This window comes from Solea senegalensis, linkage group LG1 (genome assembly GCF_019176455.1).
Source record: "Solea senegalensis isolate Sse05_10M linkage group LG1, IFAPA_SoseM_1, whole genome shotgun sequence".
NCBI classification, from domain to species: domain Eukaryota; kingdom Metazoa; phylum Chordata; class Actinopteri; order Pleuronectiformes; family Soleidae; genus Solea; species Solea senegalensis.
In genome coordinates, this window is record NC_058021.1 from 19,261,566 (window position 1) to 19,279,260 (window position 17,695).

General features: G+C 39.6%; 1 protein-coding gene and 1 long non-coding RNA gene across 2 annotated transcripts; one reads left to right on the plus strand and one right to left on the minus strand.

Annotated features, from left to right (window-relative positions):
* Positions 1-102: 102 nt before the first annotated feature.
* Positions 103-17,338, plus strand: LOC122763117. The gene is made up of 6 exons (XR_006358909.1): positions 103-2,170; positions 2,719-2,789; positions 2,891-2,987; positions 10,273-10,415; positions 16,985-17,101; positions 17,187-17,338. It is a non-coding gene; the product is annotated as an uncharacterized LOC122763117 (long non-coding RNA).
* On the minus strand, positions 4,069-15,448 carry LOC122762684 (myosin-7-like). The gene is made up of 38 exons (XM_044017912.1): positions 15,401-15,448; positions 14,764-14,972; positions 14,525-14,668; positions 14,286-14,442; positions 14,172-14,199; positions 13,986-14,094; positions 13,767-13,859; positions 12,646-12,709; positions 12,473-12,571; positions 12,284-12,387; positions 12,050-12,188; positions 11,836-11,954; positions 11,535-11,684; positions 11,226-11,396; positions 10,840-11,149; positions 10,561-10,637; positions 10,252-10,457; positions 9,970-10,093; positions 9,582-9,718; positions 9,060-9,315; positions 8,724-8,966; positions 8,458-8,634; positions 8,218-8,363; positions 8,051-8,141; positions 7,565-7,954; positions 7,358-7,484; positions 7,156-7,274; positions 6,876-7,072; positions 6,620-6,803; positions 6,373-6,538; positions 6,163-6,287; positions 5,772-6,080; positions 5,478-5,681; positions 5,091-5,387; positions 4,875-4,979; positions 4,674-4,769; positions 4,448-4,582; positions 4,069-4,224 (listed from the first exon to the last, which is right to left on the minus strand). Exons 2-38 carry the CDS (start codon positions 14,962-14,964, stop codon positions 4,204-4,206), a joined length of 5,820 nt encoding a protein of 1,939 aa, XP_043873847.1. The 5' UTR covers positions 14,965-14,972; positions 15,401-15,448; the 3' UTR covers positions 4,069-4,203.
* Positions 17,339-17,695: the final 357 nt, after the last annotated feature.

Here is a 17,695-nt window from a genome sequence, read left to right on the forward strand (position 1 = left end):
CAGGCTACAGTCCATCAAGTTATCCTCTTCTGTCCTTTTAAGATTTAGACATTATTTTGGAGTTAACCGGAGTAAAGTGAGTTATAATAATATTTGATTCACTTTAGATTATTAAAATTCTTAATATTTAAATTCAAATATTGACCTTGTAGTTTTTTTCATTATACAACATCAACATGTGACAGAACCTTAAAATAAGGGCAGTATAATTCCTTTTCTTTCTTCTTTTTACCTTGACCATTTTTGTATCACAGACCTGCCTTTGTACTCGCTATTGTACTCTTTCTATATTAAGGAGGCAAGTAGACAAGCAGGATTTATTGGACATCAAACGTCCACAGCTCTAAACTTCAACAATCATGCGACAAGTGACAGGGCGTGAAATACATTTCAAGAGAGACAATAAAGACCTGCAGCTGTTGTCTGTGGTAAGGTAAGACAGGGCCAAGGTCACAGCTGTGAGATCTCTTTCATTATCACTCACCACTGGTAACAGTAAGATCGACACGCCCAGTGCAACACTGGACACGTGGAACTTTTTCCTTTTCTTTAGCAAGTGTTCAGTCTCCATATTCAAGCTGAAGTTCATGTTACACAAATACATGTTACCAGGGCATACTTTGAACTGAACAAGTGTTATCAGTCATCATCTACTGCTTTATATTGGTTGTAAATCAAACAGATGAAATTTTCAGATTTCATTAAATTAGAAGCAAATAAAGGGTAAGAAGGGTTTTTATCCTTGATGGAGGTAAAACATTTGACAAATCAATAAATGGTAAAGGCAAATAAGTAAACAAAGGAATTACGTGACTGAAATTAATGTCACCACAGCTCCTGCATTTCACTGCACCGGGAAAACAACATTCTCTTACTTGCCACAAGCAAATGCTACTATAGTAATAAGGGTTTTGTCCATTGTGATGGTTTGATCTCACTTGGCCCTTTATTTATAACCTCTATTTGCACCCTCTTATCCTTATATGGTGCCCGGACTTAAACGTTTGCGCCACCTACTGCCTGAGTAGACGAACTAACCAATCAAACCAGTGGGTGGTTTCTTTTACAGAACTTTTGAAATCTTTATATTTCAATTTCATACTGTGCGACCAGCAATAATTAATGACTAACTCGGCTGTAAAAGGAAAACAGGATGGGTGCGATTCATGTAAACATACGTTTGGCCATGACCTACATACAGATCAAAGGAAGGTGAGGGTGGTGTCTGTCTAGGCAGAAAACCTGCTATGTGGCTAGTGTGAAAATGTGTTTTTAACTATGAATCCAGAAAGATTAATCACATTGCCCTAAAAACTTCGTCCGATGGCAAATTTTGCAAGTCGTGGTGTGCACACCAAATTGGGTAAGTTTTTGTGCAGGGCAAAGTGCACTCAAAAAGTAAATGAAAGAAAAATAATTGGATTGGATACAATAGGGCCTTTGCAACAGTTGGTTCTCAACCCTTAAATGAAGAGTATGCAACGTATTGTTCAAGGCTTGTTCAAGGCAAAAAAGTCTTATTAGACCTATGAGATGACAAAGATAGACAAGGATTAAAGGGTCCCAAAGGGTTGCGGGGCTTTAGCACCACCTGCTGTTAAACATAAGAAAAACCCAGAGAGGCTTAACTTTTTGATGATACATATGATGGTCAGAGCATCATGGATGATTTTGTTGCAAAAGGCCTAACACTGCATGACTGCATGAGGAGCATTTTTGTCCATTAAGCTACAAAAGGTGGCGTTGAAAAAAACCAAACATCTATGGGCCATCCCTGCAAACAAATTATTATTATTATAATTAAATATGTGATGCCAACAAATAGCTTAATTTCTTTATAGATTATGGTCATGTATGTATAATTATTGCATAAAATGAAGAAAAGGAAAGTCACAGTTTTGTTTCTGCATGATCCCCTACATACATATTCAATGATTGTGCTCTGAAACAATGTCAAAGTGCTGTGACCTGTACTTCACACTTCTGTTCGCAAGATGGCTGCTGCAAGTGCCCTTGGCCTGATCCAGTTGACATGGCATTGTTTTCTTCTATGTATCCTTGAGGACAAAGATAACTTGTGAAATTCCTGCTGGCGGCCTTCGGGTACCTTTGGGGACAGCTTGTGACGCTGGTGGTCGGGGAAGGTTTTTCCGTTGACCAGCGGCAACAGGTGATAAGTCTGTTAGACCCCACTTGTGTACTCTATATATTGTGTAATACAAGGTTACGCTGGATTATTTCTAATTAGTAATTAGAAAATAGTACAATTCGCGAACTTGCAGCTCAAATGTCAGTGACTGAAGGAAATTAGTCATGTAATAGTGTTATTACTTTCCTGGCCTGTTTGAGGATTTAAGCCCAGGTAAAGTGAAACAAATTGGTACTCATTAAATTATACAAAGCTCATTAGCCACTTGGGCAACCAGCAACACTACAACTTTCATCTTCTTTACTTATCCCTCAGTCTATTCCAGGCTCCGTTGTCTATTCCCAGCTGTCTACAGTCCTTGTGTCTTTGACTTTTACAATCCCTCCAATCCATAAGGGATGGTGTGAGGCACCTTGCCTCACTTAAGTTTGAAACTGGAGCCAACAAAGCTATTGTTACTATGCGTTATTTGTTGTCGTGAAAGGTCACTTCTAAGGGGGTGTTGTGTTTCGGCACAGGCTTACAGAAGTTGATTGGTCTCTTGCCTTGTCTTCTCTCCATTCATTCAGACTATGGACTTCTGCGCGGACACTTGTCTCCTGATGAGGCAAAGATCAGGACATGGCAAAGTGTTAGAATGGTACAGTTAACTGTTTAATGTTATCTACTTTTCGGTGCAACATTTCTATTGTGTGTAATAATAATCCAATCTTATTTTGGCACAATTTCTTAATTTTCTAGGTGTCTTGAAGGACTGCACCTCAAAGTGCACCCAAGTCCAGATTCTCTGTTGCATGCATATTGCTGCAGAAAGAAAGACCACACTGCTGATTTGAAGGTTGGTGGCTTTTACTTTTTTACTATTTTGATTTTATGTATGCAAAAGTGAATGTCACCACGAAGTGATGTAAAATTTTCTGTGTAAAAAAGGAGTTCTAAGTAGGAAGATTACATCACAAGAATTGGCTATGGAAATTTTTTAGATGTGTAAGAATTTGTAAGAACCTTTTCTATTTATCCATGTATCTATGTTTCTACACAAAATATAAATCATGCCGGCTACGCAGATCTTCCATTTCACATTTGCTTAAGGACAACGGGAGACTCAAAAATGCGTACAAAATAGAAATTAGTTCAATAATATGTAATGAAAACAATGAAAAATTATTTTTTTTAAATATAACAGCGGTTTTAGAATTAAGTAAGGATTCTGATGTCTTTTCCTCCATTTGCCTTTTCCCAGTTTTACAATCATTTCAGTTCATTTTGACAAAGCGTGTATTGATTTGGAGTTATAAAAGAAAAGGTTGTAACACCTTATTTCCATACAAATGCAATAATATGTATAATATGATGGGTGACGTGAGTAAGTAAGGTTTGTCCTGTTAAAATTAAAGCTCACTTACACAGGACAGACTGGAATAGGAACAGCAGAGCACCCTCTGCTGACCATGTAACAGAGTTAACTTGGCAACTTGAAGTGAAACACCACATATGATTCATACGGATAATGATAAAGTATGGTAAAGGGAAAAAAAATTATAGTCTGAATTGCTTTAAGACACAGAGCTTGGTGTTGTCAAATAATACGATTACTCTTTGCCTTCATGTAATTTATTGAGGTAACAATATATAAATATTGTTCAGATTCATGCATCTTTTCATGTGGGGTCTGTTGGATTTAAATACATGATAGTCAATTGAATTGACCATCATTTATATAATTCTTTATATTTTCATTCATCAGAAATAAATATCTGGAAGTCATATTGTATTATATGAAATTCACTTAAACATCTTTGAAATAATTGGGGTTTTACTTTACTTTACTTTTGGTTATGAGAATTTGTTTTTTTCAAGTCCTCAGTGTGTTTACATTTCTTCAATAACACAAGAGTATGCAATTGTAAAGACAACACTTTGATTTGTTTATTCATTGTTTATTAGTGTAACCAAGAAAGCTACAAAACTACTGAACTAAAAAGACATACTTAGGGAGACACCATTACATAAGCAGCCAGTGTCTCAGAAATAATAATTTTTTTGAAGAAACTTCACTCTCCCTCAAGTCCTTTCTGTAAAAAAAGAAGGAAAAAAACAAAATAATTAGTTGTTGCCAGTGCTTTGTTATATTAATCTGATGATTGTCACATAGGAAAGCAACAAAATAGCAAGTATTGTTTTTACAAAGCAAAAAATGCAGTCAGGCTTGAACTTACCAGGCCAATGTGGCTGCAAGGATGGTTCAAAAGTGCAAGTTAACACATTTTACTTCATGTACAATACATTTGTACCAACCTTTGAACCCACGTCTCTGCTCTTAGCACGTAGCTTGTTGACTTGAGACTCGGCAATGTCAGCTCTCTCTTCAGCCTCATCAAGCTCATGTTGAATCTTGCGGAACTTGGTGAGATGAGTGTTGGCCTGTTCCTCCTATGAAACAGACACAAAACCGATGTTTACTTCTGCCCACATTGTTTTCATGTTCAGTTGGAAGTCGTTATTTAAAATGTGTAGCACTTACAGCCTCCTCTGCAGCTCTCTTGTAGGATTTGACCTTCAGCTGCAGCTTGTCCACCAAGTCTTGAAGACGTGCTAGATTCTTACGGTCTTCCTCAGTCTAATTAGCAAAACATGAAATTACAAATCATAACATAATAAGTATATATTGACTATGAATATACTTTTCATAGCACAACAAGGTTGGTTAAAGATTGCCTTTTACCTGATAAGTAAGTTCCTTTATACGTCTTTCATACTTTCTTACTCCCTTGATAGCATCACTGGATTTTTTCTGTTCACTTTCCACTTCATTTTCAAGTTCCTTGACCTGCAGTAATAACAACGGGCAGCATTTGTTTATTAGACCAAATCAGAGACTAGATATTTATTTTACAATATTTAAAATATGGCAGATGCCGAAGAACTGAGTTTTACTCACCCTGGCCTCCAGCTTCTGCACTTGCTTCTTGCCTCCCTTTAGGGCGATCTGCTCAGCTTCGTCCAGACGGTGCTGAAGGTCTTTGATGGTTTGTTCCATGTTCTTCTTCATACGCTCCAGGTGAGCGCTGGTGTCCTGCTCTTTCTTCAGCTCCTCTGCCATCATGGCAGCATCAGTGATGGCCTTCTTGGCCTTCTCTTCAGCGTTTCTGCACTCCTGCACAGCATCTTCTACTTCTGTCTGAAGCTGGGAAGTGTCAGCCTCCAGCTTCTTCTTCTGATTTATCAGGCTGGTGTTCTAATGTTGCATAAGAATGTATATTTTTCAGTGGGAAAACAGGTTTTGAATCAAACATGCAGGACAATATGGATGGCCACTGTATTTTACCTGTGAGTGCAGTAGCTGCACCCTCTCACTAACATCCAGCAGCTCTTGCTCAGCAAGTTTGCGACTTCTCTCAGTCTGCTCTAGAGCAGACCTCAGTTCTTCCAGTTCAGCCTGGAGCAGGTTGTTGCGTCTCTCAATAATGGCAATGTTTTCCTTCATATCATCATTAGCTCGCATAGACTCATCAAGCTGGAGCTGAGCATCCTAGAAGATGAAAACCCACAAGACTTTATTTTGAATTATGTTTCGAAGGCCAGTAGGATCAAAGCTGTATTAAATCAAGCTCATTCAAACCTTTAGATGTGCATGAACAGATTTTAGTTGTTTCTGGGCCTCAGCTGCCTGCCTGTTGGCTTGACTCAGCTGGATCTCCATCTCATTGAGGTCTCCCTCCATCTTCTTCTTGATGCGCAGGGCCTCATTTCTGCTGCGAGTCTCCGCCTCAAGAGAGCTCTGAAGAGTGTCCACGGTTCGCTGTTGGTTTCTCTTCGCTTGCTCCATCTCTTCCTCTTTTTCAGACAGTTTGCGCTCAATGTCAGCTTTGATCTGATTGAACTCCAGCTGGGCTCTGAGAATCTTTCCTTCTTCATGCTCCAGAGAGGCCTGAAATGACAGAAAAAAAAGTCAAAATACACATATGATAACTAAAGGTTGTACTTCACAGACATCAAAATATTCATTATACCTCTGCTTCCTCTAGAGCTGTCTGTATGTCTGACTTCTCTTGTTCCAGTTGTTTTCTAATCTTCTCAAGCTCATGAATACTTTTTCCTCCCTCACCAATTTGTTCAGTGAGGTCAGATATTTCCTCTAAGACACAAAATTAAACACAATTATTGGTTGAGCCGTGATAAATATTTTTGGATGCCAAATAGTTTCAAACTAGTGCTCTTACCCTGCAGATTCTTGTTTTCTCTCTTCATGGTTTCCAGATGTTCAAGAGCTTCTTCATAGGAGTTCTTCAGTTTGAAGAGCTCAGTGCTCAAAGACCTGGCTTCCTTTTGAGAGCTTTCTAGCTCTGATTGTGACTCTTCATACTTCTGTTTCCATTCTGCCAAGACCTGGAATATGTGTATGTGTATAATTATTTCCCAAGTCTTTATTGAAAAGATAGCATTTGCTATGTGTATTTAAAATTCTACCTTGTCAAAGTTCCTTTGCTTCTTGTCCAGAGCAGCAGCAGCAGCATTAGACCTCTCTACATCCACCATGAGATCTTCAATCTCATTCTGCAGTCGGTGTTTGGTCTTCTCCAGGGAGGAACATTTAGCGTTTATTGCTTCAACAGCTTCCTCAGCATCCTGTAGACGCTGAGCCAGCTTTTTTCTGGAGTTCAACAGATTTCAATCAACATTATATACTCTTAAACTGTACCAAAGTACAATGTATTTAACTCACTTGGCCTCCTCCAGCTCCTCGGTCCTCTGGATGGCATCAGTTTCGTACTTAGTTCTCCACTGAGCCACCTCAGAGTTGGCCTTGGACATGCCACGCTGCAGTTCACCCTTGGCCTCCTGCTCCTCCTCATACTGCTCTCTGAGAAGGTCACAGTCATGGCGAGCAGACTGCACTGCATGTGCTAATGCATTCTTGGCCTATAAATGAATAACAAATTAATTCCTCATGTACGTTTACTCCATAAATAAACCATAAGGTTTTTAATAAGTTGCTTTGCTACCTTGACTTCTTCCTCCAGTTGTCTTTTAAGGTCTTCAATTTGTTGAGTGTAGGACTGTTTTCCTCTGGTGAGCTGAGACACCAGCGAATCTTTTTCCTCAACCTGCCTTGTAAGTTCACCTAATTTGGAAGAAAGGATGAAATGAGGAAACTTAAATATCCCTTTCTAAAGGATGGCAATTCAGTTCAAATCAAATGCATACCATTTTCAGTTTGAAGTTTTGCTTTCTGCATGGTGAAGTCATTGATGACACGTTGTCCTTCTTCTGCCTTGGTTTTATATTCATTCATCTGATCTTCCAGAGACCTGTTCATTTTCTCCAAATTATTCTGAAAAGAGAAGACAATATGACACATGGCTCACAGGAGACGTGTAAACTCAAACTCATTTGGTAGAACAAATATTTTACCTTTGTCTTCACAATATGTTCCATATTGGAGGCAACATCATCCAACTCCAGTCTGAGCTCACTCTTTTCCTTCTCCAGTTTCTGCTTGACCCTCTGCAGGTTGTCTATCTGCTCTCCCAGGTCAGCGACGCTGTCAGCTTGTTTCTTCCTGAGTGTGGCAGCAGTGGATTCATGCTGCAGAGTGGCCTCTTCAAGGTCTCTGCGTAGTTTCTGGAACTCAGCCTCCCTCTTCTTGTTCATCTCAATCTGGGCAGAGGTTGCTCCACCAGCCTCCTCCAGCCTCTCACTGATCTCCTCCAGCTCTCTGGCCAAGTCTGCTCTCTGCTTCTCCACCTTGGCTCTTGCAGCTCGCTCTGCCTCAAGCTCTTCCTCAAGCTCTTCAATGCGAGCCTGTTGAGCCAAAATTAAGTTTGTATAGTTTTATCTGGCTACAAGTTTCAGATGATATTGTAGGAGTTAAGTCATTTTCTTATTATTGAACATTACCTGCAGCTCCTTCAATTTTTTCTGGAGCTGGGCACTCATTGCTTGTTCATCTTCTATTTTGCTGTTAAGTTGGTTTATTTCAAAATCTTTCCTGTGGATATAAAAAACCCCAGTTAACATTTGTGGCAGCTGACACTATGTGTCGTATCTTTTAGTGGATGTCTTACTTTTTCAGCCGCTCTTCAATTTGCTGTTTATCATTTTCCAGATCCATGATAATCTCATGTGCTAACTTCAGGTCTCCTTCAAGCTTTCGCTTTGCTCTCTCAAGATCCATACGTATTTTCTTCTCTTGTTCCAGAGATCCTTCAAGCTGTGGATGACAATATTTATTGCGTTTATATACATCTTGTTTTATCTTACTGTTTTTTAACTATGCCACCAAATGTCATTCACTACAGTCTCACATCATCCACTTGCTGTTCCAGCTTGACTTTGGCCTTGGTCAGAGTGTTGACTTTGTCTTCTTCACTCTGCAGATCATCCAGTGTTTGCTGGTGAGCCTCCTGTAAGGCTTTCTTCTCCTTGGTTAACTTGGCAATGATTTCATCCAGAGCCGCCATCTCCTCAGTCAGATTCTTTACCTGTGGTCAGAGGACATTTTTAATTTAAAAAATTCAATGCAGGATATATTTGGACACCATAGTTTTGCTGTGATTGGTGCGTGTGGTACCTTGTTTTCAGTGGCATGCTTCTCTTTTTCCACTTTAGCCAGAGTTAACTCCAAGTCATCAATGTCTTTCTTTAACTCAGAGCACTCATCCTCCAGCTTCCTCTTCTTAGCAGTCAGATCAGCGTTCATCTCCTCCTCATCATCCAGCCTTTCAGTCAACTCTTTGATTTTTGCCTCCAGCTGAATCTTGCTCTTGATCAGCCCCTCACATCTTTCTTCAGCGTCACCAAGATTGTCTTGCTCCTATTGTTAAAAAGGCACAGCTTTACACCACAACAGTCTTTGTTTAATGTTAATATATTTTGCATTGCTGACAGTGACAGATAGTGAACATACAGTCTGAACTTGGAGCATCAGGTCATTTTTCTCTTGGAGAAGAGAGACCATTTTTTCTTCAAGTTCCTTCCTACGGGCTTCTGATTTTGCATAAGCCTCTTTCAGTTTGGTAAACTCCTCCTTCATGTTGGCCATCTCCTTCTCAGTCTCCGCTGACTTCAGCAGAGGCTTGATTTTGAAGTACATCTTCATCCAGGGCCAATTCTTGACCCCCATGAAGGCACGGATGTTCCACTGGATCACAAGCAGTGCATCCCTGTGGATGACATTGTCATATTTTTAATGCTGCTTTGGCAGAGAGGTTCCAGTTGAACAGTGGTTGCACAAAGTGTCATTTTCACTACACTCAAATCAATTTCTACCTCTGTCAATGCACTCCTGTGTTCATCTGTTTCAAGTGTTTTTACTATTTGATTTATAGTTTGCTTGGCTTTTTTATATTATCCAGATAGGTGTAGGGACAGAATGTTATGTGGTACACAGATAGAAAAAGCTACTTTTTGAATATAATTTGACATTTACCTGCGTTCAACAATCTTCTGGAATTCAATTCTTGCCAGAACACCTCGGGATCTTGCCTGCAGCCTGGTGATGATAAGAGCTAAACGGTCGTCTCTCATCTCTTCCAGCAGACCGAGCAGTCCAGCTTTGAAGAATACCTGAATTTTTGCAGACACTTGAAATTACTTGTAGCACTCACAGTATACATAGTAATTCACGTTTAGCTGACTGATGTTTGTCAGGTAAATTCTGAATAGGAATTCTGGATAGAAACGGAAAAATCTGAACTATGTGCCTGCCATTAGAGGATTGCAGCCAAAAGAAAAACGTCAAAAACACAGTCCTTGACTGAACTGAAGCAAAAAATAAATATTTGTAGTCTGTAAGTAGATATGTTTTTCAGCAATACCTTGGTGTGCCCCAATCTGTACTGGCTATGGTCTATATCCAATGATCCCAGTAGCTTCTCCGAAGCTTTCTTGTTATCGATGAACTGTCCCTCAGGGATAGCATTTGGGTTCAGAATACGGTATCTGTGTGAAAGTGAACAAAGATGATTATTTATAGTATTATTATAGTTTTGTTTCATGTTATATGAAATATCAAAGATAACTATCACGCATAAAGAGAATGTATGCTTTGTTTTTTTTCTGCTATCATTTTTTCTCCCATTTTCTCACTCACTGCATACCTCTGTTTGAAATCCCCGTAGAGGATCCTGTTGGGGAAACCTTTCCTGCAGATCCTGATGCCCTCCAGCACACCGTTACAGCGCAGCTGGTGCATCACCAGGGGATTCTCCATAGCCCCAGGAGTCTTTGTCTCGTTGGGGATGATGCAGCGCACAAAGTGAGGGTGAGTAGACCTCAAGTTGGTCATCAGCTTGTTCAAATTTTCCTTTGAACGCAAGAGAGGACACAATTGTTTGCCAAACAATAATTGTCTTCAGTTTAAAATCATGTGATCTATATTGATCTCATGTGATCTATATTGATCTTACCCTATGAAGGGCTGATACAGTTTGGAAAGATGAACCTTTCTTCTTGCTACCTTTGCCCTTCCCACCACCTTCCTGAGCTAAATAGGAGACAATTGAGGACATTAAGCAGCAGAGACATGAAAGAGGTAACAGAAAAAGAACATATCAGTGCAGAACAGAAGCACAAACAAACACAAGAGGGGGCAGGTGCATGTAGAAAAATGTGACTTAGTATAAATATTCTCTATTCTACAGCACATTGTACATTGGTGATTGTTTTGAAGCTAAGATGCTACAAACCTGAGTCAGCTCCAGCATAATTTGCAAAGAGAGTAGAAAGCAGCTTAAGATTCGACTTCTGGTACAGGGTTACAACAGTCTCATTCAGAGGGTCTTTGTTCTTCACCAGCCAGTTGTTGATATTGTAATCAACAGTTCCAGCATAGTGCATCAGGGCAAAGTGGGCCTCTGGTTTCCCTTTGATAATTCTGGGCTTTTGGAAGTTGGCAGATTTCCCCAGATGGTTGTCGTAGAGCTTAGCTTTAAAGGTAGCATCAGAGGCTTTGGGGAACATGCACTCCTCTTCAAGGATGGACATGATACCCATGGGCTGAAGAGACAAAGTATGAATAAGTTTGGAAAACCAACTATTTAACTCAAGTGTTTTTCATGTAGTCTTCTCTCACCTTCTCAATGAGGTCAATACAAGCCTGCAAATCCATACCAAAATCAATGAAAGTCCATTCAATGCCCTCTTTCTTGTACTCTTCCTGCTCCAGCACAAACATGTGGTGGTTGAAAAACTGTTGCAGTTTTTCATTGGTGAAGTTGATGCACAGCTGCTCAAAGGTGTTGAACTGTAATGAAATGAGAAAAGGAAAGGAAATCATATTTATTGGAAATTTCGCAATGAAATTTCGACAGTATGAGGCTTGATCATTTGTCCATAAACCAAACAACCTCACACATATTTTTATTTTTTTTTTGGAGCTCACTTCAAAGATTTCAAACCCAGCGATGTCCAATACACCAATGAAGTACTGGCGAGGCTGTTTGGTGTCCAGGGAATTGTTGATTCTCATGACCATCCACAGGAACATCCTTTCGTACACTGACTTAGACAGTGCACCAATAGCATAGTTCACCTATGACAAGGAAGTAAATAAGAGTCATTCAATCAATCTTTATTTATTTAGTTATAAACATAAGTGAAATGTTATAAAACATGCCAGAATTGAACATGAAAAAAGAGCTATGTAAACACTGGAGGAAAATGGAAAATTCATATTCTCTCACCTGGGCGACATTCTGTCCCTTGGTAACCCACTCATTTCCTACTTTGACTCTTGGGTGACAGAGACCTTTGATGAGGTCAGCAGAGTTCAGGCCCATCAGATAAGCTGCTTTGTCGGCATCTGTTGAGAATTTGTAGTGTTAATTCTTCAAGGTCATAGTTGCCCTTGAAAATCTGTCATCTTTTTTTCAATCATAGAGTCTGTCAGTCTCTTACCTTCAGTGCCGTCAGCCTCAGCTTGCTCCTCCCTCTGCTTCTGCTTGAACTTCATGTTACCATAGTGCATAATGGCTCCAACCAGTTTGTAAATACTGTTCTTCTCCTCTTGAGTGAAGCCCAGCACATCAAATGCTTCCTGCATTGGATAAAACACAATTAACATAACATCTCTGGTATTTAAATGTTGATTTATGAATTAGGAGTTGACTGAGATTTTAAGACTAAGCTCACATCAGTGGCCATGAGCTCCTCAGAATCATTGATAGAAGTAACGGTTGTCTCTCCTTGGGAGATGAAGGCGTAATCATAGGGGTTGTTGGTGATGAGCATCATTTCTACAAAGAGATCGATCAAAGTAGTTAGTGCTTATTCATGATACAGTGTTTGACACAGTCACAGCCATGTGTATGTCACACCCACCCAGAAGTTCAGGCTTTATCTGAGACAAGATCTGGTAGAAAATGTGGTAGTCCCTCTCAGCCTTGAGCTGGTAGGTCACGCGAGACTTCTCCAGAAGGTCTGTTGGGGAAAAATTACAGTTGTTTAGTGGTGCAATGTAAAGCTGACAGTTATGTGCACAATTTAATACTTACAAGTTTCAATGTCAGCAGATGCCAGCTTTCCTCTGTTGTCAAAATGAATGCGGATGAATTTACCCTAAGAGACGGAATGATTTTGTCATGATGCTGATTTTGTCAGTTTACAAATTAGGGATGTCCCGACACAACTTTTTCACTTCCGATATGATACCGATATTGCAGCCTTGAGTATTGGTCGATACGATATTGATCTGATACGATATCAGCACGAATCATACATACTTTAATTACTTATTTTGTAGTGTGGAATGTTCGAATAGGCTTGATCAAGTGATATTACTTAAACAGAGAACAATAGTCTGCAACAGTAGGTATGAAAAACTGACCCATTTATTATTAACCAATTGGTTACCTAAATTTTAACCTTCAACGTTCATTCGATTTTTTTGCCATGTTAATTAACCATACACTCTATGGTTGATGTCATCAGGAGGAACGTACCAAGTGCTAATGTGGGTGTTTCACAGGTAACACCCGTGTTTCACACAGTGTGTCTTCAGAGAACACCCCCCTTGTTTTCACTATTTTGGATTAGCCCAACCCTCACAGGGTGAGTAACTTGTCCCGCAGGTAAACCCGGAGCCCCGCAGACGTACTTAGCTCCATGTGTGGAGCTTCAGGACACATTTAAACCACAGAAATCTCTTGGCTGTTGAAAGTCGACAGGTGGCACTGGTTTATGAAATAATGTTGTTTTAGCAGCTCGCCTCAGGATGAGCTAGCTAACTTGTGTGCGGCTTTGTAGCCTCTGATTTCAGAGGTTAAAGAAAAATGTTTAACCTCTGAAATAGCAGTAGCACACACGCTGTTGTGGTGATCATTATATCAGAGATTTTAGAGGCAGTCTGATATAATCCGATACACGTTTTTTGGCTGATATATGCCAGAGCATAAAAACATGCACAGCAGGTCCAACAAAACATCACAGAAATAAAAAACTTCATTTCATGAGAAAAGGAAAAAAAAAAAAAAAAACACAAGAATAGCAGTCGACCACCTCTGATACACATGCGTGGAACCTTTCTACAGTTAATGAAGAAGAAGAAGATATCAGTATCGGATCGGGACATCCCTATTACAAATGAAGAACTATTTGTGATCACACAGGTACTCACAAATCTAGAGGAGTTATCATTCCTGATGGTCTTGGCATTGCCAAAGGCCTCCAGAGCTGGGTTAGCCTGGATAATTTGATCCTCCAGGGTTCCCTGGTTTTGATAATCATAGGCAATGCTTTTGAGAAAAGCTTGAAATATATATATAATGTAATATATTATATATTATACAATTGACATCAATTTTTTGTACTTGAGCAGAACATATGTAGTACGTACCTTCTTTTCTGAGGCAGCATCTTTCTTTAGACCTGGGGCAGCTGCAATGCTGGCAAAGTACTGAATGACACGTTTGGTGTTGACAGTCTTTCCAGCACCGGATTCTCCACTGGGTGGAAAAGAGACAGAAAGTTTTAGGCAAGGGCTGATCATCCTGAGAAGATTTTAGTTTGCTGTGTGACTTACGTGATAAGGATTGACTGGTTTTCTCTGTCTGTTGTTGAGAGAAATGGCCAGGTAAAAATGGCATAATGTCAGAATTGGAAATTTAGAAAATGAAGGATTAAACAGATTACGTACCTGACAGCATGTACTGGTAGGCATTGTCAGAGATGGAGAAGATGTGAGGAGGAGCTTCACTCCTCTTCTTTCCTCTGTAGGCAACAACCACTTCTTGGTTATAGACTGGCAGCCACTTGTAGGGGTTGACAGTCACACAGAAGAGGCCAGAGTAGGTCTATCATGGTAAAAGAGGGTTAGAGGGAAGTGGTTTTTAGACACTGAGTGATGGAAAGTTAACGGTTACAGATTAAGCTTACATAGATCATCCATGCTGCATAACGCTCTTTGAGGTTAAACAGCACAGCAGGCTCATGGAGGAAAGTGAACATGGCCATGTCTTCAATTTTATCAAACTTTGGTGGGTTCTGAGGATGGACGTCACACTCCTTCACTGTCACAGTCTACAAAAGAAAATAAGAAATGTTCTGTCACAGTGAACAAAACCAGTAACCAATTGCCAACCCTTCGGATTTTCGTCTATCTAAACTTAATTTACCTTTCCAAATTCAGTGTTAGCGGTGACTTTGTCGCCGTCTCTGCTGGTGATGGTTGCTTTGACATACTCTTTTTCAGCGTCAGGAACAAAACACTCCTTCTTCATGTCAAATATACGAGTCTGGGCTTCCAGACGCTCCTTATCCGACTTCCTGAGAAAAGAGGCAGCAAGCCCAAATTCTGCCATGGCAGCATCCCCCATGTTTCAACCTGTCAAAATAAATACACATGGAGATATACTGTAACTATCATGGACATAAAGCTGAATAGTACACACAGAATTACAGTATTGTATGGAGATTAGCTCTCAGTGTATCATACATGGAACTATTGCAAGGTAAAATGATATGTCAGTGGTTTTCAGAATGTGATATCAGAGATACATATCTGCCTAAATCCAAAAATAATATGTACAGTGATAATTTATTCAAGTAATAGTATAGCAACTAGCCAAAGTTTATTTGAAAAACCGTGTAAAATCATTTCAGTATGAAAATGACCTTGGCCAGTAAGAGTCAGTAATTCAATTTCATTTCAGTAATCAACAACAATCATTTTAGGGAAAAAACCCAACTTAAAATAAGGGGGCTTTAATCATAATTAGAGTCCGTTCAAATGGAATGAAAAGTGGCATTTACCTTGGGTGGGTTGGACTACGGAGAAGAATGATGTCAGTTAGGGTCTCACTATTCAAACCAAACAACAAATCATAACATTATTCACACAACAACACCATGTGTTACCACCAACAAAATAAAATCTCTAAATACTAAACTTACTTACACCAAAAACAAACGAAAAAACAAAGTGTAGATTTCCATCCATTACAACATATACATAAATGTTTTTGCTTACCTTTCAACCTTCAATCAAAAGAAGTGTCCGGCCCTGTGTCTGAGTGCAGCCCTCCCTCTGCTAATAAAGGTTTCTAATCCACCAAATATGGAGTGAATTTCATTTGGAGAAAGGCTGCACATTAAAAAAGCATTCTCCTAATTGGGTTAGGGTTGCTGGCTATTTGCTGCTCTCACCTTGTGACAAACAAGGCGAGGACAATACATGTTACAGAGAAAGGGGAGGGCAAGAGGTGGGGATCAGGGACAGGCTCCGTATCAAATGACTTCCCTGTTTTGTTCATATGAAAAAAAGAATGTATTATATGTCACAAGTACTTCATTAGCCACTGTTTTCTTGAAGTTAAATCTGATAAATGCAGTTTCATAACATCAGTATTTGTTACTAAAGTGTGTTTTCTTATTTCACCCATTAGAGTCCCTCTTACTGCTAATGATTATTCAAACGTAGAGACGATTCACTCCGTCTGCATTAAATCCCCCCGCAGAGTAAGGATTACGACTGTGTTACTTACAGACTCATCAACACCTTGAGAACAATGTTTGACTGTTAATGCTAAGATCATTCAGAAACGATCAAGGTCAGCAAAGGTCAGTTGTGGCAAGGGACGGTGGGCACGAGTAGGTGCCGCAGCTGTTGTCAAGTGAGAGCTAAGTTCACTCACCACTGTTCTGCCCAGCTAGGTCTACACCCTTTGTCTCATGGTGTCCTCATGGCATTATTCCCTTTCCTTTGGCCTTGAGGACAAAGATAACCCTGTGAAATTCTTGGCTGGATTTTTTCTCTCTGATTGAGAAGGGCAGACTCCGAGGACACCGTTATAGCAGGACAGCGTCATGTCATGATGGATGAAGGAGGAACAGGTGCATGATACTGAAATACACGCAGAAATGCCCTTTTTTAGGTTTTATTCTGTCTTTGAAATATGGCTCCAACTAACGGTTATTTTCATCATCGATTAATCTGTTGATTATATTCACGATTCATCGAGTAATTGTTTGGTCCATAAAATGTTAAAAAAATGTCAAATGTTTGTCAAACCTGGAAATGATGATGTTCTCAAATGTCTTGTTTTGTCCACAAACCAAAATGATTCAGTTGTTAAAGTTAATCCAGTAATTGTTTCAGCTCTACTTTGAAATAAAGTATTTGCTCATTAGCCTCATTTTGTCTGTCTGTTAACAGAACATTAGTAGAAAGCATTTTACAGGCAGTTGTTGCTGAAAAGACAAACGGGAGTGGGTATTTTTATATTCAGCTATTCACCCATGTGTAACTTTTGTTTCCTTGATACCAATGTTCCATTGGACAGTTTCTAGGTTGATCAGAATTTGCTTTCACATTGTTGGACTCATTCTCATTCTCAGCTGTCTCAATCCCTGTGGAAACCTCCATCTGTGCCGTGCGTTGCCCCCCTCCCTGACAGTCAGGGCCTGACTCATCTCCTTTTCTTTGAGTCACAGCCATGCAGACGCACCCCAAAGGTGAGGCCAATATATGGCAACTAAGAGCTAATATGTCACTTTTCAAATGCAAAAACTATCATAGTCACTTATAATCTGCCTACAGATCAAACTTTTGAAGGTCACACCATGTGAGATCAAAGTCAGTGTTGGGTCCTGCACACATGTCAAGCTGAGATACATACAACCTTCACTTTGCTTCTTCTGACGGTGTGAGAGGGTGAGAATCACTCCCTCCCTGTTCTGGTGCAGGTGAACGAGGTAAGTCTCTGATTTAAATATTTGTTGACATTGTCCAACTATGTTTAACTGTGTAATTATTCAAAAACATTTGAGCAGAAACTGACACGTAGGGAAACATTGCTTAAAGTTACAGTGGGTTATGCTTTCCATTGTTTATTTTTCTAAATGAAATATTGAAAAATATTGATAAATACAGCATGTTGAAACAAACATTTATTGTCATCTTCACAGCTCTGGACATGGACATTTCTATTATTCAAATAGTTTGTTGAAGCCAAGAAATGTAATTTTAGTGTCTTTTTGGACGACATACTAAACTATGACTTTTTAGTGTCTTTTTGGACGACATACTGTGACTTTTTAGTGTCTTTT